The sequence below is a fragment of the Tremella mesenterica genome, assembly GCF_000271645.1.
Source record: "Tremella mesenterica DSM 1558 unplaced genomic scaffold TREMEscaffold_14, whole genome shotgun sequence".
Lineage (NCBI taxonomy): Eukaryota > Fungi > Basidiomycota > Tremellomycetes > Tremellales > Tremellaceae > Tremella > Tremella mesenterica.
The window spans coordinates 48,775-58,974 of record NW_006711238.1 but is presented as its reverse complement, the minus strand read 5'-3'; the positions used below and the strand labels follow the sequence as shown (position 1 = coordinate 58,974).

Here is a 10,200-nt window from a genome sequence, read left to right as displayed (position 1 = left end):
AGGTGTTGATGGAACGTGGGCAGGTGCAGAGGTAAGGGAAGGGAAGGAGTCGTTCCTGTTGTTATATGAGAAGGTGAGAAGGAAAGTCTGGAGGGAGGGGGACGAGTTGGTTGTGAGAAGGCGACAAAGTGAAAGGATGAAATATTAGTAGATCTTTCAAATCGAATCAAATGAGTTACTCCTAATTCCATCGTTTCCAGATCAAGTCCGGAAAATGTATCGTGATTAGAATGAATCAATGAAGATTGAATGACAAAAACCTACAGCACGTCAATTATATTCACTGCATGTTTACCATATTCCTCCATTCCCTTTTCTAATCATCCTCCATTCCTCTTAGTGTCGATGATCGAATCGTTTCAATTTCTCCAATTTTCGAATAATGCTCGTAAAATGGGGAACGTAGTGACTAAAGTAGATGAGTATCGTAGGACGATGGTTGCAAGTCTTCATGAAATGGTAAAAGGTGACATTAATCTCACCCATTCCTTCATATCCTACCTCCTGGTGCTCGTCCCACACCAGCAACGACCGCCACTGATCTCACACCTACTTTCCCTTCTCCAACACCTCCCAAACCGGTTGAACTTTTTTGATCATCATGATAAGCTTGCCAAAGACCTATACCACTTTCACTCCCTTTCACTCTTCTCCCGATGGTAGAACTTAATGGTGGAGTACTAGTCCCTCTTCCTCTTACTGAAATCGTATCTCCCAATTTAGAACTCTTTCCAATACCTGAAACACCTCTAACAGTTCCGTTCAACGTTTCTTTTGATGTTGTTGATACACCCTTGTTTCCAGGACCATTAGTTGTTGCAGTACTTTTAATCATCCCTGAGACTCTTGGTGTTCTAGGAGGGTTCAATACGTTTTTACCATTAACTCCATTCGTACTTGTCGATCTCGCCGCTAAAGCACTAGGACTTCTCATAGCAGGTGGTAAAGATGCTCTTACTCTTGAAGCTGGTCTAATTGTCGTATCACCCAATACCTCTTCTGGACTTCTTAAACGATGTGCAAATTTAGCATTTGCAGCTGATCCTGCTACATGACCAGAAGAAGAACGTCTTTGTAATCCTGTTGTTGGTTTTATGATGTTTTTATTTTGAGGAAGATTTGAAAGATTCGGTCGGATACGAGAAGGACGAAGTTGATCACCTGATTTGAAAGCGAATGACATTACTGATAATCTGTCAGATGACAATGTATCGGTATCACTTTCAGTACCTTTGGGTCGAAGAGAAGTACGAACGGGACGTAAAGGTCGACCAGGTGAAGGACCATCTCCTTTTAATGGAACTTTTTGTGGAGTAGTGGAAGGAGTACGAGAATGTGAGATGTTTTTTAAAGTTAGATCTTGGTTTGAATTCGAATTCACAGCAGGGAGGTTTGAAGTTTGAGTGGGATTGGATGAAGAATCGGTACTGGGTCGAGATTTCGTAGGTATCACCGGGGCAGAAGTCGATGAAGGTAAACGTGGGGGAGAAGGTGGAAGTGAACCTGATGCTTCTCTGACACGAGAGATATCTTCCATATTCAATAAAGCTTCCGTACTACCCGTCTTGGGTTTGAGATGCCATTCGTGGATTTTAATGAACCGGTATAAATTACGAGGTTTGACAGATCCACCTCGTCGGGTAGTATTAAATTTCTTTGGGGGATCAGGATCCATCTGAGATAATTTGGAAGATTTAGAGGTAGAAGTGGTGGATAGAGGTAACTGAGTGGTACCGACTCTCAAGCAAAGTAGAGAGACGTCGGAAAATTTGACAACCCATGTATCTGGGGGATCATGAGATGATTTGAGCATGTCTGACAATCGTTTCATGGATTTCTTTTGTCGGATGGTCTCATCTTTCGCCAGAGATGACAAAGAGTTGGGGGAAGTAAAGGCGGTTTCAGAGATCAGTAGGCGGTTGGGTTTAGGGGCCATGAGCATCTAAGAGGTCAGCAAGAAAACCCGGAAAATCATGGGCTAGAGGTACAAATAGAAGGACGGGAGGAATCCAAATGGAACAACAGAGGAAGAGGAGGTTAGTGTGGGAGTGAGAGAATCAGGCGAAAGTGAGCCTCTGAGAAGAAAGAGGAAGAAGGAGAGAGTAGGGAAAGTCTTGCCCACCTTATCCTTTTCCAACCCATCAATCCTTGCCCAAACATCTCTCGTCTTTTCTCTTTCCTCCTGACTACTCTTCTCATCCTCTATGCTTCTGACGATCATCTCCACCTCATCAACCATCTCCAAAGTCTTTTCATATTCCTTCAGACTAGGGTCTGTATTGAACAATAAATTCTGGAACAATAATGGATATTTCAATAACCTTTGAAAAGGTTTAGAAAGTGAAATGACCAGACCTGACTCCCCTCTCTCCGCCGCTAATTCTTCCAAAGACATTAGGGCCCTTCCCAATTTTACGATTTCAGTCTCTTCCACCCGCTTTGACAACCGACGAGAGGAACCATTCTTGTCCATTACACTTTGAAGAGCTTGATCCACTTGCATGAGAGCAGGTTCCAAATGAAGTATATATGTTGCGTATTCTCTCAAAATGTAGGAATGAGAGTTGAAGACGTCTGCTAAAGACCTAACCAGTGGATATTGATTATCATACCTTTTTCGTAGTGCCGCAGCGAGTTTAAGATGTCCCTGGAGGATACCACCTGTCAAAACAGTCAGAACCTTTTCTAAGTCAGGGGGTAGCTTGACGTTGGTGGGTACGGATCCTCCGGAAGAGCTACGTTTACCAGATTGATAAGATACTCTTGAGAATGTTCCGGAGTTTTGACCGATGCTGGAGCCCACTCTAGCAGGAGGAGGCATCGAGTGATGCGCCCTGGCTCGATCGAAACTTGCTTCAGAGGCTTTACGAGAAGGACGACCATTGGTAAGGATATGGTAAGCGTTCAGTCGAGCTGCAGCGTGTTGAGGTGATGAGGTGGTAGGAGAGTTTGTGGATGTATTGTAACCTGAACTCGAGGGATTACCGTTGCTCCCGTCGGAAACATTTCGAAGAGGATAATTATGGCCGGTGAGTTGGGATCGATGGGAAGAATATTTGGAAGCGATGGGTAGATCGAGATCTGGAGAAACAGGTGAGGCGGGGGAGAGCGGTGAGAGTGTACGGAGTAGGGCGATGGAAGGATCAGATAGGTTGAGAGATGGTGAGATGGATGAAGGGGGGAGAAGATGTAAACAGAATGTTTGGACTAATCTGATCAAATCCGCAACGTATCTTGCTCGTCAGCCAAAACTCAATTTGTTCCATAGCAAAGACGATGACAAGAGAGAGCAAAAGTCAACGACAGATAATCTTGGGAAACGTAGAAATCACCTTTCTTCACTGCTCACGATCTCCCATAAAACTTCTTGTCTTGTTCTCTCTCTCGGACCCAGATTTGCGATCAATTCCTCTTCGGCCATCTCGCTCCAACTGTTCGGTGGAGGTAGATAACTCATGCCGCTCATCCCACTCTGCGCCCCGGATGATTGTTCGGAAGGAGTAGGAGACATTGCTGAACTTTTCGAAGGACTAGTCGTTCCCCCTCCTGAATGTGCAGGATGAGAGATTATTTGTTGTAAAGGAGGTATCGAAAATTTCCTTCCCATCAAAGGTCTCCCACTGACAGAACTCTGTCTAGAAGGTACACTGGGTCTAGAAGATTGTGCCGTTGGTGGTCGACTCGAAACCTTGTTAGCACCTGTACCATTGACACGTTTGATGGGAGAAGGTGATCTTTTCCCTTCTATTTGATGAGTTTGTACAGGAATGGAATCAAGTACCACACTTGTCGTTGGAGTGGGAACAGGACTACGAAATGTTACTTTTTTACCGTGACCTTCCATACTTATGGTACGTGTACGTTCTTCCCATGGAGCGGTGATGATACCTGTCAAATCGACTTCTCGTTCAAGTTGACCCAATGCGGAACGTGGTCGAGGAGAGGATGGGTCGGATGATGAATCGATAGGAGGTCCTAGACATGGTTGACTCGGAAGAGTTTCGGGATGAGGACGCGAAGAAGGGACATGTTTCGGAGGAGATTTTGGTGGTGGGGGAGGTGCGATATTTCGAGTTTCTTTGGGTGTGGATGAGGATGGGACGGGCGGAGGAGTGCTCTTGAATCGAGAGAAAAGAGATTTCATCGTTGTTCAAGGTCCCAATGATCCAGCATTCACAACCAAGTTGAGAGTAGGGCGGGCTTGATGTTTCAGGAACTAGTGGAAGAGATTTGGTTGTTGACGTGAGAGATAAAGGAGGTTAAGGTCGGATGGATGTCAAGGCCGATAGTCGTCAGGTCGAGTAGGGGTGGTTTCTATGCTTTGTAACGTCAACAGTCGTTGGGGGTCGTGAGTTTCCTGGGGTATTTGTTGATTAACTGAGTTGGAGATGAAGGAAAGAATGAGAGAGAGTGGAGAAAGAGGAATGAGATGGGAAGTGAGGTCGTTCGGGGCGTGTTGATTCAGATGTAAAGTTGAAACTCGTGCTCGTCTCAAGTGGCACAAGGAAGGATAGGGACATAGAGTATCACTGACATCATAACAACATATGATGGTCACTGTATCTTACTGCTTCTCATACAAGTTTACTGCTCACGTCACAGGTCACATGTGGGGAAAGCATACATGCATTTTTGAAGAAGACTCGAGTGTATATGGCAGGGTGTATGTAGCAAGATAGGAAGATCAAAGTGGCAAAAGATTTAACAAGGCTCCACCAAAGACAGTCGCGCACAGACCCTCTTTTTCGGCTGATCCCAAACGCCACATTCCGGCGATTCGGCAATAAGATGATACAAGCCGCTAGCCGCTACTATACGGCCAGGGTGAATGTCAAAGGCCGAGAGAGGAAAGAAGGGGGGAATAGATGTCTCACCCTTCTGTGCATACATACAGTGATATATACTGTGACCATCGTCAAGAGTAACAGTCAAGGTGCAAGGTGATCGCGACAACCCCCACGATTGATAAACAGTCCACGGGCCACGCACGAGCCTCGTGGATAAAAGTGTACAGTATACTGTAGAAAAGTCTAAGTAGTCAGCATGCGTCATTGATCATTGATCATTGAACCATTCAATCAAACCCCGACCCCCACCGACAGACATCCCTTCACTCGTCACTCGTCATTCGGTCATACTCCTCCTTCTGGTCCTACTATTCGACTGGTCACCGTCATACAAGCCACTCTGTCTCTTTGGGTTCACCATCTCGATGCATATCCAAAGATCCGACGGTGGTTGATTGAGAGGTGACACCTCGGCTATCACTCGTTTCCAACATCATCGATCATCTTTCCACTTGAAACTCGCCTCCGACAAGTCAAAACTCCAACATTCAATAGTCGACAATCAACACCCAAATAGAGGGTAGACAACGTTTGACTCGACTACCCCTTTTATCACAAACATCTTGTCACACCATGTCTTTCCTATCCCGCCCTTCACGCTCATACGCCAATGTGCAGCACAATGCCGACGGTCTCAGTGCCGTAGGTACTGCACCTTATTCCGCACCTGTTCCAAATAGAGTACAAGGTGGTTTCAAAACGTATCGTCCTCGTGAGTGTTCCCTTCTTTGGTATCTCTTACGTATGTGTACCTTGCCATGACCTATGGCCTATGGATTAACAACCCGTACTTTGACCTGTGACTTGTAACTCTCCGTCTTCTATCTTCTCTATAATCTCACTTCCTCCACTTGTGTCTTTGCCTGCTCTCAACTATCACTTCACGTCTTCTTGCTGGTGTTACATCCATCCCTTGATACTCACCCCTTCAACTTAGTTGTTGTTCATCACCGAGCTTGATCCTTGACCCTCTACCTCTTCGGGCATTCTCTACTCCTCCGTGACTGGACTTGCCCTGTTCATCTCTCTCATCCCTTGTGTATATAGAATTGTCGGCAGCCGCTTGCTCCGTAACTCTCGCCACCGCTCCTACCAATCACTTCTACTGTTTACTCCATAACCGCTTCACCTCCATTATCCATGTCCTGCGCAGTCCACACATACAGCGAAGGAAGGCTCGAAATGAGATACAAACCTCCTCGTTCCTCTCGATGGTCATCGCTATCCGTCCAGCTTTATCGGAATCCCATCTACGTCGTACGGCAGGATTCGACCCACATCCCTCTTCGCGTTCGCCCCTCTCCCCGTCCTCCAGATCACCTCTCACAAACACAAGAAAGAACTCGCAGCCGCGGACCAACGTGCTGAACTTGATCGCATCCTCGAACCAGAATTCAAACCTTCCTCCGGATCGATATATGAAGATCGTGATTCCATCCATTCCGCCGGTCCTAGTCGTCTCTCTCATATTCGTACCGCCGGTGGAGTCTCTGACAAGAAAGGGAAACGACCCGATGGACATCTTCGTGCTGCCGCATCACTTCAAAACCTTCGACCTGGAAGCGCTGCCAGTGGGAGACGATCAGGTTTAGGAGGTGTCTATGTGGATGCTAATGGTAGAACCCATGATACGGAATATGACCCTTTCGCAGGTGTATCCGCTATCTCTCGAAACAAGAGTAAACGTCCTAGTGCATTCGGTATGAATGGGCGGAGACATAGTTCGGCTTCTTCTTCTTCTTCAGATAGCGACAATTCTGATCGGCCCCGAGCGAGCTTAGACAGAGATGGAGGACATAACAAGGATGAAGAAGAGATAAGACGAAAGTTGGAGTTGGAAAGAAGAAGGTTAGATGAAGTTTCGGGATATGCAGCTGCTAGAAGGAGATCAATGGTTTCGGATAAAAGTTGGCAACCGAATTCCGCTCCACCGAATGGTATCAGCGGATATCCCAATGGAAGAGCGACGCCGAGTTTGAGATCTTATGAAGATGGTACGAGTTCTGGACATAGTCTACAATTGGATCGATATGCCGCTATCAACGGTGCTCGATCCAGATCTTCGCAAGGACAAGAAACCATATCTCCTCTATCACCAGGTTTCGCGCCCAGTTCAAACACTTCAAGAGGTTTGCCGACTACTTTTGAGGGTGATGGAGAGGATACACCTGTTAAAATGACGGAAAGTACAAATTCCGATCCATTATCACCCATCTTGTCCAATGTCCATCTTACTCGTTCGGGTCGAGCTCCATCTTATGTCCCACCAAACTCAGGTTCAATCTTATCATCCAATTCCTTGAAACCTCCGGAATACTCTAATCAGTCGGATCAGTCAAATGTATCAAGTCAAAAGTCACCAGCAATACCAAAGAAGAAAGAACGTATCGAAGTTAAAAAAGATGGTTCTGTTAAAATAACAGGTTTTGACGCTCCTTCATCTCCTATGCCACCTTCTATTCTTCCCAAATCCCCTTTATCTTCCACTTTACCAGGAAATAAGTCCTCCGTCATCAATGGTGATTCACTTCGTGTACCAACAACAACAACAGCAACAGGTACATCCATCAGATCTTCTTCACATCCTCCACATTCAACAGTACATAAAACCAAACCACCCGAAAGACCTAGAGAAGATCTTTTCCCAGAAACTCCAGCTCAAATGAAACGTAGAGAAGATCGTGAACGTAGAGCAGGTTTAGGTGTTTCATCTTCTTCACAATATCCTAGATCTCGAAATCCATCATTAGCAATAGATACTAGATTAGCATCAACAGGTGTTGCTAGGATTTTACCTGAAATTGAAATAGTGGAAGATGATGATCCTCGAATCGTCTTTCCTCCAGAAGGTAAAACGACAAGAGTACAAAGTGTTAATGAACATGCTATCAGAGGACCTTTTGGACCGTTATTACATCATAAAGAAAAGGAAAAGGAGAAAGAGAAGGAAGGTTCTTTGTTTCATTATAATGGTTATAAAACAAGTTCTGTCAATGGATCTTTATATAAAGAAACACGTGAAAATTCTTTATTACCTTTAAAAGAGAAAGAAAGGACAGCTTCGTTTATGAGTGGTGGTAGTAGTGGTATGAGGGATAAAAGTGGTGTATTGGATCTAGATAATCAAGCGGGTTATTTACCTTCTAGATGGGCTAATGGGGATAAAGAATTGAGAGTTACGGAAGATGAAAGAGAGAGGTATAGACCTAGGGAATGGGGTGAAGTTGCAGGAGGGACAGGTGAATGGAAGTGAGTCATTATTTCTTTATACTCTTCTTTCACCTGGTGGTGTTATTGGGTTTTTTGGTTGAGTAGGACATGGTTATTTGTCATATACCGTGGTCTCGCTGAGAGTTCCCTGTGTTCTGGGTTAATAGGACAAAAGCTGATATTTTAGACCATCGACGAAAGAACAGATCAAGAGGAATTGGAAAGATGTTCAAACGAACGCTCGTTTCACTTTGTTCAGAGCGAAGAAAAAGTTGTTGAGAAAGGCTGAGCTTTGAGCTTTGTATCGGGTTGATACTCGCATACCTCGGATGTCTCAATCGTCTTCGATACACAACGGGATATCACGATGAAATATACTGGTATAGTAAGTAGTCGAGTGGAGGACCAGGAAAGTCAATCTGGGAGAGGGAAAGGAGATTGGATGTATCACGTTTGAAGGAAACAACAGTCAGGTTTTGTAAGTAAGGGTTGTATCACCTTGTAGCTGAATTTGGATGAAATGGGAATTTGCTTGGAACTTTCTAACTTTGAGTAAAAACTTGTAACGTCTCACTCAGTCTTTTAAGTCTTTGAGTCAATGAATGTTTCACCGGATCATCGGAACATGTACAAGTAGGGTAGTGTAGTGAATTTCCTGTGATACATACAGTATATGATATCGCTTGATCGGTGACCGCTGGAATATGTAGATCTCGGAAAGTGAGAAAGATGATCAGGGCGATCTATCGTCGTCGTTCCTCTTGGACCTGACATGTATTCCACCACATGATATGAAGGTTCATGGTTTATCACCCACTTTGAAATAATCATCAATGATATTCATCCATCGGCATTTAGTACAAGTGATCAAGTACTTCAGGTCTAGGGGTAACAAGCTCGAATCATCGACTGAGATCTATAGTGTGGTATTCTCATCATCTCATCATAGCATATTGTCATATCCCGTGGCCCGTGGCCGTCAAGCCGAACAAACAAGTCAACAATTTCGGATAACGGATATCGGATGTAGGATGTAGCACTTTGAAACGAGGTTCATTAGTTTCTAACTTTCCCCTTGATCCCGTGATTCCTTGACTGCACTAGTTCTGACTCGGTACGTGTCAATCACGCGTGTCTTTTAACCGATAACCGACCTTGAAGCTTTTGTTCATCCATCCTCAATCCTCAAGATCTCATTGTAACAGTAGTCTAATCATCATTCACTTGTGTCCTATTTAATCCTACTATAACAGGTTTCTCTCTTTCGCTCCAGTAACTCATGCATGATTCACAGGAGGAACATGCCGAGTGAAGTGATCAACCACGAGCTCAAACACGCAATTATCATAAAAGTCACTAGTTGATCCCCTGGCCCCTGATCCCCTGAAAGGACCCCCTCGACACAATAAATGACGTGGCTTTTGTCTCTGATTTCTGACCCTTCTGGCTCACGCCCCTGTGTGGAGCGTGAGAGTGATGGGTGATGGGTGAATTGGTGATTACCGAAGTCACCGATGACCGGATGGACGCGACGCAAGGAACCCAAGGACTCAAGGGGCGGAGAAAAGACTTTCAGGGTCTAGACTTAAGAGATTTCAGGGACCAGGCCCCCTCCCCTCCTCCTACCCAAGACCCAAAAAGCTCACGGGCCACGGGCCTGGCTCCTGGCTCTTGGTTTACTCGTTCTTTCTCTATCTCAACTACAACCTTCCTCTTCTACTGTCATTGAATCTCTTGTGATAGTTTCCATCAACGAAAAGAGTGAATCAATACATAACAGGAGTAAATAAAGAAGAAGGATAAAGAAAGAATAAGAGGAATAGGAATAGGAATAAGATAAGAGGAAGAAAAGTGTGATTTTCTCCAACGAGAAAAAAAAAGGGGATAAGGGGGATTATCAAGGCACCAAAGAAAGTAATTAATAAAAAGAGAGAGTGAGTTACCTTTATCCTTCTTCTCTTTCGTATGTCATACTTTCATATGTATATCGTCATCCTATCGCTTAACCTTTTGGTCTTAAGTTGTATTAGAGTGTGAAAATGTGAGAATGTTAGAAAAGTGGGATTTTGAGAGAGGGTTGTCTGACAATGGTCAAGAGTAGTGTGAAGGATAATGATGTACATACAACATCGCTTAGGAATTG

General features: G+C 44.7%; 2 protein-coding genes across 2 annotated transcripts; one reads left to right on the top strand and one right to left on the bottom strand.

The window, feature by feature from the left end:
- Positions 1–1,558: 1,558 nt before the first annotated feature.
- TREMEDRAFT_16292 (uncharacterized protein) lies at positions 1,559–2,830 on the bottom strand (the record flags this gene model as incomplete). The annotated part of the gene is made up of 2 exons (XM_007007409.1): positions 1,559–1,942; positions 2,123–2,830. Coding segments are annotated over 2 exons (1,092 nt in total), but the record flags the coding sequence as incomplete, so codon positions are not given.
- A 2,590-nt stretch (positions 2,831–5,420) lies between these two features.
- On the top strand, positions 5,421–8,353 carry TREMEDRAFT_70072 (uncharacterized protein; the record flags this gene model as incomplete). The annotated part of the gene is made up of 3 exons (XM_007007582.1): positions 5,421–5,559; positions 6,188–8,096; positions 8,245–8,353. The coding sequence occupies 3 exons, from the start codon at positions 5,421–5,423 to the stop codon at positions 8,351–8,353; spliced, it is 2,157 nt and encodes a 718-aa protein (XP_007007644.1).
- Between the last annotated feature and the right edge of the window lie 1,847 nt (positions 8,354–10,200).